The sequence below is a fragment of the Diaphorina citri genome, unplaced genomic scaffold (assembly GCF_000475195.1).
Source record: "Diaphorina citri unplaced genomic scaffold, Diaci psyllid genome assembly version 1.1 scaffold678, whole genome shotgun sequence".
Lineage (NCBI taxonomy): Eukaryota > Metazoa > Arthropoda > Insecta > Hemiptera > Psyllidae > Diaphorina > Diaphorina citri.
In genome coordinates this window covers 67663-83500 of record NW_007378111.1, presented here as the reverse complement: position 1 = coordinate 83500, position 15838 = coordinate 67663, and the positions used below count along the sequence as shown (strand labels likewise).

The 15838-nt window shown below is 37.4% G+C and overlaps 1 protein-coding gene across 1 annotated transcript; it reads right to left on the bottom strand.

Annotated features, from left to right (window-relative positions):
• Window positions 1-6746: 6746 nt before the first annotated feature.
• On the bottom strand, window positions 6747-12539 carry LOC113468220 (golgin-45). The gene is made up of 5 exons (XM_026824987.1): window positions 12212-12539; window positions 10611-10671; window positions 8272-8481; window positions 7776-7904; window positions 6747-7269 (listed from the first exon to the last, which is right to left on the bottom strand). The coding sequence occupies exons 1-5, from the start codon at window positions 12537-12539 to the stop codon at window positions 7032-7034; spliced, it is 966 nt and encodes a 321-aa protein (XP_026680788.1). The 3' UTR covers window positions 6747-7031.
• Window positions 12540-15838: the final 3299 nt, after the last annotated feature.

The window sequence follows — 15838 nt, the reverse complement described above, 5'->3', positions numbered from 1 at the left end:
AAAAGAAGCAAAATATGATTTTGACAAAATAAAATTTCGTTAAAGTTCAATGAACTTGAAATGTTTTTAAAAATGAAATATTTGAAAAACGAGAAGGAAAACAAATAATTGAAATTTCAAGCTCAGATTATGGACGGAAATTAATAAATAATAATGAAAAAGTCGTGGGAAAAACGCTACGAAGAGAAGAAATAAATTGAGTTGTATCTTAAGACTGGAGGATTTTTTTTTTTCATGACGCTCAATGCTCATTCATGTGTCTGTCGTAGTTACAGTGGTGTTAGATATTACAGTAGCAGCTATTACATAGAACTCTCAAGTATTCCATGATAATGATCTCATGCACAGCAATAATAAATGGTAGCATGCTTTACATAAATCCATCGTTATTGCTTAAATTCGTTCATAATATGGGATACAAGAAGTCAAATAAACATTCTCATAATTCAAATTTAATGTTCGTCTGCCAGACAATAGAGTTCAATATTTCATGACAATATAAATGTCCCTCCTGGGAGACAAAAATATTTCCTTGGAATGCGGGTTCTTCAGGGTAGGGCGAAAATAATAATAAAGAAAATGCTTCAAGCTTTTATTCTATAGAATATAATTACCCACTATTAGCTCAAAAAAAAAAAAAAAAAAAAAAAAAACAAAATAGTTGCAGTGTTTTGTTCGACCAAAACTCAGCTCTTGGCAACTTTAAAACAAAATGGTTAGGTTTAGTATTAATATTATTTAATTAGTACAAACTTACTGAAGTTTATTAATTTATGAAGAGCCTGGTGGTTAGACGCCAGCAGGGACAGTTTTTCAAAGTTTTCTTTTTCTGTTTTTTACTTAATAAAATCATAGTTCTTGAAAAGTATCTTCAAAAGTACCTACTTAATGTACCGTAGCTAGCAAGCTCAATTTGAAACTTGAAATAATGAATCATGTCCCCAAAGAAGGAGGAATCTTCCTGTCAATATTTTGCTAATGAGTCTAATGACCAATTGTCAATGTGTGCAAGTGTATCAGGAATTCAGGATTGATTTGGAGTAGAAGAGCTTATCTTTGTTTTCTATTGTTAACAGTAAATTAATCTTTATGGTATAGGTTTCAGTTTGTTTCAATAGCTACTGGGGAAACCAATAATCTACCAATCAAAACTGAACAAACCACAGACCAATATTAATGATTCTAGTACCTACATATTAAAAAACAACAACGAAGTACCTATCTCATATTTGTGGATATGCAATCAGCAAAAGGATAATAGCCTGCAAGAAAATAGTTGTCTCGAAAGAGCAATATAATACAATAAATGTTTTGGAACTGAAACATATATCTTTTTCATATTCTGCATCTATATAGTCACAAAAAAAAAAAAAAAAAAAAAAAAATCTGGTGTGAACATCACACGACTTTCCTTATCCTATTGAATGATGCCAGGTGTTCCAGTCTCAACCAAACGTTTTGTGATGCATCCTTGTCACATTTGTGAACTACATACCAAATTTCAAGTCTCTAGCTCATATACCGTTCCCGAGATATCGTTAAATTACACAGAAAACCGCCAAAAAGCGGTAAAATACCGCCAAGCGTTGCACCGTTCTTAACCAAAAGTTTCGTGTCGCATCCTTGTCACATTTGACAGCTACATACCAAATTTTAAGTCTCTAGCTTTTACCGTTCTCGAGATATTTTGTTTACAGACAGACACACGGACCTGCTGAAACTTTGTATTTAGGCTCTAGGGACCCCACTAAAAACTGACTATCGAAAATTTGACCCGATTACATTACTTTCCTTCCTATAGGATAAGGAAAGTAAAAAACAGTCTACCTTTCTAGGGTTAACGCCGCGCCGGAGGCTACAAGCTATTTCAAGATGAACTTGAGGATCTGCATGCGTCTGCCATGCATGTAACAATAACTGTATAGGTGCCCAATTACCCCAAAGCTATAAATTGGGACCACAAGAAAGAAGAAACAAAAGTTAGGTACCTGGACGAGAATGATGATTTTCTTGTTGATGAAATAACACATCGTTAGGTAAATATAAAATGCACTCACAATCAAAAAGTAATTGATTCTTCGACTTGGAAACAATACCCCAAAGCTATAAATTGGGACCACAAGAAAGAAGAAACAAAAGTTACCTGGACGAGAATGATGATTTTCTTGTTGATGAAATAACACATGGTTAGGTAAATATAAAATGCACTCACAATCAAAAAGTAATTGATTCTTCGACTTGGAAACAATAAATAATCAAAAGTCACAACATAATAAACTTAATTCCAAATGGAAATGAAAGTCTTAATAAAGTCATATCAAGAATTTTCTCAATTACTATTTTGAGATGCAATTGTAACAACTTCAGAAAACTTTGATAATGTTCTCATGATTTTTAATTTTTAGTTTTTACTGACTCAGGTAATTTCTTACCTAGCTGGAAACTTTTTTCCTATTGTTAAATGCTATCCTGATAGTTCGAGGTAATTAACTATATTAAAGTAATAAAGTTCAGACATCGATTGAGATCTAAGGATTCTTGCCTTCAATTCAAAAATACTTGGTATCTAACTTTTTTTCTGAATAACAAAGAAACAAAGACGAAAACAGAAAACTTGTATACAAAATTTTCAGATAAAAAAGAACTGAGTAAAAAAAAATGTACAGACACTTAAAAGTAGTAAAGAACTACACATCTCTAGCTCTTACCGTTCTCGAGATATTTTGTTTACAGACAGACACACGGACCTGCTGAAACTTTGTATTTAGGCTCTAGGCTCTAGGGACCCCACTAAAAACTGACTATCGAAAATTTGACCCGATTACATTACTTTCCTTCCTATAGAATAAGGAAAGTAAAAAACAGTCTACCTTTCTAGGGTTAACGCTGCGCCGCGCCGGAGGCTACAAGCTATTTCAAGATGAACTTGAGGATGTACATGTAACAATAGCTAGATAGGTGCCCAATTACACCAAAGCTATAGATTGGGACCACAAGAAAGAAGAAACAAAAGTTATACCTGGACGAGAATGATGATTTTCTTGTTGATGAAATAACACATCGTTAGGTAAATATAAAATGCACTCACAATCAAAAAGTAATTGATTCTTCGACTTGGAAACAATACCCCAAAGCTATAAATTGGGACCACAAGAAAGAAGAAACAAACAAGTTAACAATAGCTAGATAGGTGCCCAATTACCCCAAAGCTATAAATTGGGACCACAAGAAAGAAGAAACAAACAAGTTACCTGGACGAGAATGATGATTTTCTTGTTGATGAAATAACACATGGTTAGGTAAATATAAAATGCACTCACAATCAAAAAGTAATTGATTCTTCGACTTGGAAACAATACCCCAAAGCTATAAATTGGGACCACAAGAAAGAAAAAACAAAAGTTACCTGGACGAGAATGATGATTTTCTTGTTGATGAAATAACACATCGTTGGGTAAATATAAAATGCACTCACAATCAAAAAGTAATTGATTCTTCGACTTGGAAAGAATAAATAATCAAAAGTCACAACATAATAAACTTAATTCCAAATGGAAATGAAAGTCTTAATAAAGTCATATCAAGAATTTTCTCAATTACTATTTTCAGATGCAATTGTAACAACTTCAGAGCACTTTGATAATGTTCTCATGATTTTTAATTTTTACTGACTCAGGTAATTTCTTAACTAGCTGGAAACTTTTTTTCCTATTGTTAAATGCTATCCCAATAGTTGGAGGTAATAAACTACTTATTAAAGTTCACACATCGATTGAGATCTAAGGATTCTTGCCTTCAATTCAAAAATATTTGGTAGGTATCTAACTTTTTTTCTGAATAACAAAGAAACAAAGACGAAAACAGAAAACTTGTCTACAAAATTTTCAGATAAAAAAGAACTGATTAAAAAAAAATGTACAGGCACTTAAAAGTAGTAAAGAACTACTACAACCGTTACAAGTAATATCACGACACTAAACAATACTCAAAAAGAACTGTTAGATAAACAACCAAAAGACATTGATCAGGAAACTAGGTATATTGGTAAGTAATTGTTCTGGTGTGATTGAGTTTACCTCAACTATTATTGGAGAAAACAAATCGATAGAATCTACTTAAGAACTCAGTGAACTTTTCGTTAACCTACACATGCTCATGGTTTTACTCTTCTTATAAACGAGGTACTAGATACCTAGGTAGGTACAAATAGCAAAAAGGTGATGGATAAAGTACCAAAAACTCAAGAATCATTTAGGAAGTAATCGTCCAACATACTCCATGGACTCCGCAAATAGGACTTTTATTAGAAGAGTATATATCATGTATAAACGAGGTACTAGATACCTAGGTAGGTACAAATAGCAAAAAGGTGATGGATAAAGTACCAAAAACTTAAGAATCATTTAGGAAGTACTCGTCCAACATACTCCATGGACTCCGCAAATAGGACTTTCATTAGAAGAGTATCCCATTTCAATGTAATGTAAGAATCATGGGACTGTTGAAATGAGCTTTAAAGTCCAAAATAGCAGAGCTGGTGGTTAGACGCCAGCAGGGACAGTTTTTCAAAGTTTCTTTTTCTGGTTTTTACTTTAATAAAATCATAGTTCTTGAAAAGTACCTTCAAAAGTACCTACTTACATATGTACCTAGCTAGCAAGCTCAATTTTGGAAACTTGAAAGTAATGGAATCATGTCCCCGAAGAAGGGAGGAATCTTCCTGAGGTCAATATTTTGCTAATGAGTCTAATGACCAATTTGTCAATGTGTGCAAGTGTATCAGGAATTCAGGATTGATTTTGGAGTGTGTAGAGAGCTTATCTTTGTTTTCTATTGTAACAGTAATTATCTTTATGTACCTAGGGTTTTCAGTTTTGTTTTCAATAGCTACTGGGGAAACCAATAATCTACCAATGAAAACTGAACAAACACAGACCAATATTATGATTCTAGTTCCTACATATTAAAAAATAACAACGAAGTACCTATCTCATATTTGTGGAAATGCAATCAGCAAAAGGATAATAGCCTGCAAGAAAATAGTTGTCTCGAAAGAGCAATATAATACAATATAATGTTTTGGTCTTCCTGTCAATATTTTGCTAATGAGTCTAATGACCAATTTGTCAATGTGTGCAAGTGTATCAGGAATTCAGGATTGATTTTGGAGTATGTAGAGAGCTTATCTTTGTTTTCTATTGTAACAGTAATTATCTTTATGTAGGGTTTTCAGTTTTGTTTTCAATAGCTACTGGGGAAACCAATAATCTACCAATCAAAACTGAACAAACACAGACCAATATTATGATTCTAGTACCTACATATTAAAAAACAACAACGAAGTACCTATCTCATATTTGTGGATATGCAATCAGCAAAAGGATAATAGCCTGCAAGAAAATAGTTGTCTCGAGAGAGCAATATAATACAATATAATGTTTTGGAACTTGAAACATATCTTTTTCATATTCTGCATCTTATAGTCACAAAAAAAAAAAAAAAAAAAAAAAATCTGGTGTGAACATCACACGACTTTCCTTATCCTATTGAATGATGCCAGGTGTTCCAGTCTCAACCAAACGTTTTGTGATGCATCCTTGTCACATTTGTGAACTACATACCAAATTTCAAGTCTCTAGCTCATATACCGTTCCCGAGATATCGTTAAATTACACAGAAAACCGCCAAAAAGCGGTAAAATACCGCCAAGCGTTGGGTATCCTGGATCCCCTGAATATCTAGCCTAGCTTTATGCAACGGTAGCGGACCTGCCTAGTAAATTCTATCCGCTAGCTAGGTCATAGGTTTGATTTCCTTTCAGGAAAAATCCTTCCTTGCACCTTTTTTCTTAACACATTAAAATTAACATCATGGGCTGTAAAACGAATATTATTTGAAAAGAAAATAATGGAATTCTTGAAAATAATAAAATTTATTTTAAGAACAATAATGGGAATTACTGAAAGAAAATAATGGAATTCTTATGAACGCCTGAGCATGGAGAAATTATGCAATGTGCAACACAAATCATGCCACATTCAATGCACTGGTTCCCTACAGATTTCTGAAGTTTTTCAACGTTGTGACAGGTTGTTTAGTATAAACTTCAGAAATTAAAAAAAAGCTTATTACCTACTCATTTAGCCTAAGGCCCTAAGAAGTAGGTACACTCTTAAAAAAAGTTGATAGGCTATTCTGTTTGTGAAGAGCCGATATTCTATGCAATGAGATTCCTGCTATATTTACTCAATGAACATCTCAATCCAGGCGTGACAGGTGACACTAGTGGTTCCTAAAGTGATTGGGGATATCACCCAAGTGATTGGGGAGAGCACCCAACTTTCCGAACCTAATTACCTAGTAATAATATCTATTAGGCAGGTTACTAGGTCTCTCTCGGTGGCTCTAAAAAAAAAAAAAAGTTTTAAGGTTTTAACACATCAGTAATCTTACTGATCCAGGAATTCTAATAGCAATAAAAGTAAGGTTCCAATTTCCATAGTAGGTAATATTATAAGGTAGGTAGGTCTGGTATGGTAGTTTCCCCTCATATACTTGATGACTCTTTTGTCCTCATCATACCCATCCAATTACCTACCTCTACTGACCTCCTCGAGTAATTACCTAGGTACCTACATTGTTGGCTGCATAAAATAAAAAAATTTTATTAAAAAAAAAAAAAAAAAAAAAAAAAAAAAAAAAAAAAAAAAACATCAACGGTTGGGGGGAAGAGTCCGTCACTAAAAACCTTAGTATGCAGTTATATTAAAAAAAGGCCTTCAAGTCAGCCTTGTTAGCTTGGGGGGGAACACGCCTCTGTTATAAGCGTGAGGTCGCGGTTCGCTTCCCGCCGCGGGTGAACTTCATGGGTAAGATTCCCGCCCGAGCCGAATTTCATTGTAAACAGATAAGGTTCGTTCCAGGAACGGCTGGCTTTCTCCTATCCCGTCCTTCTCTCTTCGCTTTCGGAACGATAAGACTTCCGCTGTTAGGTTCAGTTCCCCCCCTCACAAGGCCTTCCTATTTCAATTTCAACTCACCTGGTAAGCTTGTTTTTCAGCCTCAGTAAGATACTCCCCGGAGGCCAGGTCAGGTACAAACGTATTGATAGGGAATGGACTACTACCCAGCAGTTGCTCTTTGAGTGAAGCGCTGAGTGACTCACAGCCCGTGGCTAGGTCTACCACAGTGGAGGACTTGGGTTTGATTCTCGCCTCGGCATCAGTCATGACGCTCAGGTCGAAATTGTTCCCCAGGATGGCTAGGTTCCTGTCATGAGATGGAAGATGAACTTTACTTGAGGGAAAAAATAATAAAGGGAATTTAGCTAAAAAATAAATACCGCTAAAATCTGTTAGTATAATGGAACTACTTGTTCTAGGCCTAGGCTGACAGTCTGAATAAAGCGCGACTTATACTTGAAGTCAGCGGCGATAGCGCGTTAAATGCATCAGTTTCCAATGGATTACTGAGGTTAAGCAACGTTGCACGAGGTTAGTATCTGTATGGATGGCAATCTGGGCAATTACGTGCTTCTGGCTTTTCCCAGTTCCACTCAAGCTGGGTGATCTTTGTGATCCTGGTAAATTGTCAATGAATGGAAGGTGAAACCCGCCCGCAATTATTAAAAATCTTAGCAGTCACCTACATAGGTCACAATAGATCTACACTAAAGGTCACAGTGATAAATTACATAGCTCTCTCAAGAGAGGAGCAACCAGACACATAGCATCAGTTACCTACCAATACAGTTTCAGCCCTGTAAAAAAACTTACGTATAAGTTTTGCTAGTAGCAACATGAGTGATTTGGTGTTCAGTGAGTATTTTCCTGGTGATATCCTGGTAATCACATACTTTCTGAGTCAGGGCTGCTTTCCATTTGGCTAGCTCCTCTACCATCAAGCTGAAGGGGAACAGAAAAGAAACAATTTTAATAAAATAATCCACTATCCTCCAAGATACATTTATAGCAGGAGTACCTACAGTTTCAGGTCCTGCAATGTGTTATCATAATCCAAGATGACTATATGATACCATATTCTGCTTGGCTGATGGACAAAAAGCCAGAGATTTCAAGACAAATGTAAACATTTACCAAAATACCAAAGGATAAGTAGGTAGGCACTTACATTTTTTCTTTTCCCTTTTTTTTTCTCAAGTCCATCCTGAAGTACTATGCTCTCCATTTCTATTGTATAGGTAGATGTCCATTTATCTCAAACAAAAACAGAACCTTTATTCCATTCCATTTCCACCAACCCTTTACTTACCTGCTAGCTAAGAATTTACTTCTCCACACTTCACACTGTCCCGCCAACCATTCCATTTGTTCCTGATGTGTACTCAGCTTCTGGGCAGAGTTGAGCAGAGCTTTGGCTAGATGAAGTTTGTCTTCAGTTAGATGGTTCACTTTGGTTTCTATGTCCAGTGGTGGAGCTGTGACGGATACAAACTGACTGGTAAATCTGTCTCGGTGGAACCTGATAATGAGGAAGGGTTGGGTTCAATCCCAGTCGAAGCCGAGGTATGGGCTGTGGGCTGTGGGATTTTATCCTCAACATTTTACAGAGAAAGTGACATTTTGTTGGGGTAAAATGACTTTTTCGCTTTAGCTTACTTCAGAGAACATTGACCCCAACAGTAAGCTATTAACTATTACTGTGGTCGAAATCTTAAGCAATGTTGAAGATAAAATGCCATATCTTGACTGGCGTTGAAGTTGAACCCAAGTCCTCCTGATAAGCAGGCGATCGTGTTGACCACTACACCACCACGTCCACCAAAGTAGGTATCTTCGTGAAATAATATATATTGCTTGACCAAAATGTTTTCCCATGATAACTCCCCTCTATGTTTGTGTAATTGTGTACCCACCACAAGACCACTACACCACCACGTCCACCAAAGTAGGTATCTTCGTGAAATAATACATATTGCTTGACCAAAATGTTTTCCCATGATAACTCCCCTCTATACACACCACAACACACCACACCACACCTTCTAACACAACCACTGCTGACACAAGACGTTACAGTGCCTAGAAGTTTAGTATGTACTGTTTACATTTCGCTCATACAGCGAACATATATGAAATTCACAAGAAATACACTTACTGTGTGCGTATACCAGTCTATGGCTTTATTAGGGCCGATCTCAGGGGTTTCATTTGGTAACATGTTCTCCGGGCTCAGGCTCCTCAGTTTCCCCCCCAAAAGATTTATTAGGGCCGATCTCAGGGGTTTCATTTGGTAACATGTTCTCCGGGCTCAGGCTCCTCAGTTTCCCCCCCAAAAGATTTTTTTTTTACTTTTTTGAAGAGGTCTGATCCGTCTGATAGAGAAAAGTATAAAGGCTGAGGTCTCATCGTCCCGAAAGCGAAGGAAGACAGTTTGTTCTCGGAACGGCTGGCTTTCTCCCATCCTGTCATCCTTCTTTCTTCCATTTCGGGAGGATAAGGCCTTGGCAGTTACAGTTCCCTCTATCAAACCTCTTAAAAAAAAACCTTTGGCAGAGTTCGCTCGCCACACACGATGAGTTTTACCGGTCAATCCATCGATCATCGCATGCGATAAAATCGTGAGTGGCGGGCTTTAGCCCCCGGGCCCGGTTCGTGACCGCCCCTGGGCGAGTTATTATATTGACACATCTAATTATCTTGGTGTGAACCCAGTTAGGGTTAGCTGTTCTCCTCCCTGTTTATAGTCCCACAGCCAGACGCTAGTCTTCTCTCTGTTTAACGTCCCCTAGCCAGACAATTGTAACATTGTCAATTTTTATACTTTTCTGAAGCAACAAAAATAATATGTTTGTGAACCCATCAGTCGAATAAGTCAGGGTGACTCGGTGCCATCAATCATAAAGTTCAGCATAATTGTTTAGTGGTTCGTCTCGATAAACCCGGAGTTCCTAATTTCTCAGCGTAATGGTAAGAGATTTTTAACTTTCTTCCGTTTTCGACGTGTTCTAATGGTTGTATTCTTCTCTGGTTGGCGTTTTTGTAATGTTTGTAGCATTTTTGGCGTGTTCTAATGGTTGTAGTTATTGGTTTTGATATTTCCTTGTTATTGGTAACCTGAGAAAGCACCAATGACCTGCATTTATCATAGGTAGTAGGCGAGGTGCCAGCCTAGTTAGCTTACAAGGTAGCGTGTAAGTACTAGGTCACTGGTTCGATTCCCGCCCGGTTTGATCTTCATCCTTTTTGAGCTTTACCTAGTGTAGAAATAAGACTCCCAATACAAAATCTAGAACCTAGGTAGATATGTATGGGAGCTTCGACAGGCTCACAAGAGACATACCTACCTACTATAAGAGATATAATTATTTTCACCAATGTAACTATGCAAAATTATTATTTTGATGTTGAGCAGTTTCCCTAGCCAGATTTTGACCATGCACAACACACCATTGTCCAAGAACAATTGAATAATCCAAGAGTTTCAGAACTGTATTCCTGTTGTTAAGAGAGAGTTCATGATCATGACATATATGTATCACTGTCCACATAAAGTACAAGGCTGGATAAACAGTACCAGAGAGAGTTTGGTACCTGTTACTTACCCTTGTTATCAGACATTTTATTAACCACACAGAAATGATCACTCACAGCCTCTGGAAACCACAGATTCTCATTCTAGCGATCAGAATGTCCTTATCACTAACAAGGCCTGAGGATAAGAAGACCTGATTTAATTAGATTTTAAAACTAGGTTAATAAAATTAACGAGAAATTTATCCTTATCACAGCACAGCAAGTACGCAAGTGGAGGTGGAAAAATTCAAATTTTCGCGCGACACGGAGGAAAAAAGTCTGCGCACAGAGAAAATTTTGTCAAAGAACCGTTCACATCGTCCCAAGTGCGTTCGGAAACAACGGTTACTTCTTCAAATATTCGGTGCCGATTTGCCACGTGAACGTCGTGAACGACTGAACAGTTTAGCTTTGCGATTTTGGGATGATTCTGGGTACCTATACCTACATTCATAATTTCATAATCCGGAAGGATAGCTGATCGCCTAAAGTTCTCTCATAATGTTCGACATGATGTTTTGGTAAGTAAAGTAACTAGGTTCCCTACCTAGGTAAAAAAAAAAAAAAAAAAAAAAAACCTACTCAGCTCAATTTCTTTATTTTCAGCGAGGGTCGGAATCGGGACTATGATCAAGACGTTGCGTTAAAGGCCGCTTGTATTCTGTAGCATGAGTTCTTTATTTCTCTTGGGTCAGGTCTAGGCTAGGGCCCAGGGTCCAGGGTCGGGACTCCTTTGTGGACGCCTAGGTAGGTACCAACTTCATACTTTACTTTGTTTATTCGTGAGATAAACACAGTAGGTAGGTAGGTAGGTATCTAGATACTTAGGTACATCTTTCTCAAGGTGTTGGAAGAATCCTTATAGCTCCTTGGCAATCAATAGTGCCAAGGTAATTAGTGTCACCGTGAGAAGATGAAAATCAGGTAGGTAGGTACCTATTTCGGCAATTTTCATGCTCATCAAATAATCATGAAAATTGAGTCACTCTTATTAGGTAGGTATTTTAATTACCTCTACCTATCCATGAACGCGATTATTGCTCACCGCTAAATGTTCATCTGAATTATGTTAATATAGGTAGGTAATGTAGGTAGTAGGTACCTACTTAATTAGGTATTATTACTATTATTAGATTTTTTCTTCTTTTTTAAGGGTTATCTAATACCTACTTGGCTGAGGGTGGGTTTAATACCTACTTATTAACATGCGATGCGACGTTTTGTGACCTACCTACCTTTGGAAATTTCATTTGATTTAATGTTGTTTTAAGAGTAGAGTAATAATAGTTGAGGGGCCAAGAGGTAAACCGGACTAACCCACATTTTTGGATTTTTTCAGTTTTTTGGACTAACTCACAGCCCGAAACGCCCTCTATCTGCTGGTAGATGAATTATAACGATATCAGCTGTAGTTACAAAGCTATGAAGATGGTAAGGTGGGCTAACAGCTAACTCACAACACTCAAGTGCATCTCAAAATGAAGTTAGTGTGGTTTAGTCCGTTTTACCTCTTGGCCCCTCAGTTAGGTAGGTGCCTCCCTACTTGGGTAACATTTTCATTAAGATCAAGGAAGGTATACCTATGAGTCCGATAATGAATGCAATTACGTAGGTGTTGGGACTATTGCTTATGTTGTTACCTAATACTTAGGAGACTTTGTGAAGTGATAGTTCACATTCTAGAGGCTGAGACATCTCCTGGTGGTTTAGGTCATAAGCTTCGACTTGGAAGATAGACATACTCGTTTCGCTCAAGTTTAAAGCAACAATCTTTGGAGAGACAACAGAGTCTCCGGCAAACATATTCATACTGCTGCTGTTATCTCTTGGGTTAAACATATCACCACTATTGTTATTCTTATCAGGAATATTCTCGATGTTGTATTCTTTCTTGATGTCTTGAATTTTATTAATAATATCAGCATTAGATTCATTCAATTTCTTCATCAACTCTTGATTGGATTTCATAATTTTCTCTTTCATTTCAGTGTTTAATTTATCCATTATTGATACATATTCTTTGTTCATGTGATTTTCATTCACTTTTTTCTTCATGCCAATTATTGAATGCGAATTTTCTTTAGTGTTGTTTTTACTAAGCAAATTTCGCTCAAGGATATAATCACTTACCTTAGGTCCAACTTCAGAACTGACCATCTGCTTAACGACAGTTTTTTGAGCCGGTTCATGAATGGTTCCATTTTTATTTCGCTCACTTTGTTTTCTTTTCATGCGTTCCAATTTTCTCTTTCATTTCAGTGTTTAATTTATCCATTATTGATACATATTCTTTGTTCATGTGATTTTCATTCACTTTTTTCTTCATGTCACTTATTGAATGCGAATTTTCTTTAGTGTTGTTTTTACCAAGCAAATTTCGCTCAAGGATATGATCACTTACCTTAGGTCCAACTTCAGTACTGACCATCTGTTTAACGACAGTCTTTTGTGCCGGTTCATGAATGGTTCCATTTTTATTTCGCTCACTTTGTTTTCTTTTCATGCGTTCTTTCAGACTCAAGCGTTCCTGATTATATGGACTTTCGCCGGAGAAAGTTGTAGTATTCGTTTTTAGAAATTTCTCAGTAGCTTTTGTACTGCTTTCTTGTGTCTTATTCTGGTTGTCGACTGATCTTTCCGATCTTATTCTGTCGGATTATATGGACTTTCGCCGGAGAAAGTTGTAGTATTCGTTTTTAGAAATTTCTCAGTAGGTTTTGTACTGCTTTCTTGTGTCTTATTTTGGTTGTCGACTGATCTTTCCGATCTTATTCTGTCCGAACATTATCTGAAGATCCGTTCTCGGAACGACTGGCTTTCTTCTATCCTGTCCTTCGGACGATAAGACCTCCGTTGTTACAGCTCCTCCTATCAAAACTCTCGGGGGAATAAATAAAATATAGGTAGGTAAGTAAATCTTACAGAATCCAAACTGGACTTTATTTTCGTCAGTCAACTCCTCGTGACAACACACACGATGGGTTAATTGCCGAACTCATTATCAAAGTGAGTGTGAATTAATTGTTCCGCATCAATTATTCGAATCCAATCATAGATTTAATAATAACTCTATTAATAACAATAAAAAAATTGAGTTTAATTTTTTTTTTCAGCACCATGCCATTCTGGGTCAAATCTACTTTACGTACTGATATTCTTGTTATAGGTAATATCCAAACAATAGTTATTCGGTAAACAATTTATTGATTTAGTATTTAGTGAATTCTAGTGTACAAGTATTGTCAACTGATAACTGCAAATGGTCCAGTGGAAAAAAAACGGCCTTACGGCTCGGCGCAGCTCTTTCGATTTCGATAGTTTTGATGCCATTTGCATCAAACTAGGAAACTACATAGGTAGGTAAATCAGTAAACAATATTGGTCTGGTGTGATTCCCCCAGGGAGAGACAAAAATACCCAAGTTTTGTAAAATGAGGCTCGACATTTTTTTTTTTTTTTTTCCCCAGGGGGAGAAAAAAATCCCCAATTTTTTTAAAAGGGGGTTGCATTTTTTTTTTTTTTTTTTTTAACACAGAGCTGTCTACCTATTTATTTTATCTTCATTGTTAATGATGCGGGTAGAACAGTAGCCTAATTGCCTAATTATCGTTACAGAGTGAGGTTTGCTACAAAGGACATCATAATACACTCCATATCCTTTTAATGGACCTCCAAAATCCATTGTAGGTACTGCCGAACTCATTCTGAGCTCCCAATTAGCCCGAGGAAATTATGGCGCTGGAGTTTTAGAATTGCAGGTGTGCTCACGGAAGGCTCTTTGACGAAATTGACTTATTTATACATATAGAATATTTTCTTTTTCTTCGTCGTCGTCTTTTTCTTCTTCTTCTCCTTCTTCTCCTCCTCCTCCTCCTCCTTCTTCTCCTTCTTCTTCTTCTCTTCCTTCTCCTCCTGCTCCCATTTTTTTCTGCTTTGGGACCTTACCTGTTTCAGAGGATAAAGTTCGCCCGAGGAGCGAATTGAACTCGCGAGCGAAAAGCCTACATACTTTTAAATGTCATCCAGAGTGCGCCGCGCCGATTCCTCTGAGTGGTATACCCGCGATACTTTTTCCCAAATGCCCTAGAGGAAATAAAAACAAACAACCGGGAAAAACGAACTGTTTTTATTTTTGTCGAGAGGCGTTTTTGTGCCCTGCTCTCATTTGTATTCCTCTGAGTGGTATACCCGCGATACTTTTTCCCAAATGCCCTAGAGGAAATAAAAACAAACAACCGGGAAAAACGAACTGTTTTTTGTCGAGAGGCGTTTTTGTGCCCTGCTCTCATTTTCCGCTCCGCTCCGTAAAGTTTGTGACCCTGTCGTTATTTTTGTTTAAGGATTGACCCAATTTCGTTTATTAGGTATGAGCTTGCATTCATTGTATGGATTAGCGCTATATTTTACATCTCGGAGAAATAAAATGAATAAGGACATTTGTTACAATTCAGCGAAGATGCGTAATGAACGCCCGTTCACTACGCATCTTCGCGCATCAGAGCGTCTGACAGACCTTTGGAACGTGTGTGGTAGGAAAGGATTGAGACCTAGGTCTGTCGAACCGTCTGACAGACTTCAAGTCTGTGAGACGATCTGAGCCCAACACTTTAAGCCTTAGTAATACACAGGGCAGACGTGGTATAAGCAAGCCGATAATATCATGAACACTGGAGAAAGAGATCACAGAACGTGCAACGTGGTAAGTCCTTGGGTGAAGTTTTAAGTCTGGTCCAAAAACGTGTCAGATGAGAACGTGTCAGAAGATCCAAAAATGTGTCAGATGAAGAACGTGTCAGAAGAGACTTCAGATTTGGATTTTTCACAACTTTTTACGTAGGAATCGACCTTTTATTCATAATTTTTACCCAACTGCAACTGCTCCATTCAGTGAAGATGCGTAATGAACGCCCGTTTCATGCGCAGAGCGTCTGACAGACCGTTGGAACGTGTGTGGTAGGAAAGGGTTGAGACTTATAGGTCTGTCGAACCGTCTGACAGATTTCAAGTCTGTGAGACCGCGGTCTGTCAGAAGATCTGAGCTTAAAGTGTTGGGCCTTAGCAATCCACAGGGCAGACGTGGTATAAGCAAGCCGATAATATTATGAACACTGGAGAAAGAGATCACAGAACGTGCAACGTGGTAAGTCCTTGGGTGAAGTTTTAAGTCTGGTCCAAAAACGTGTCAGAAGATCCTTTGTTGCTGCTCTAATACGCCTAATTTCGTTCTCTTCTCTGTTACACCCTGTATTCTTTGTCACAAAGATCCAAAAACGTGTCAGAAGATCCTTTGTTGCTGCTCTAAT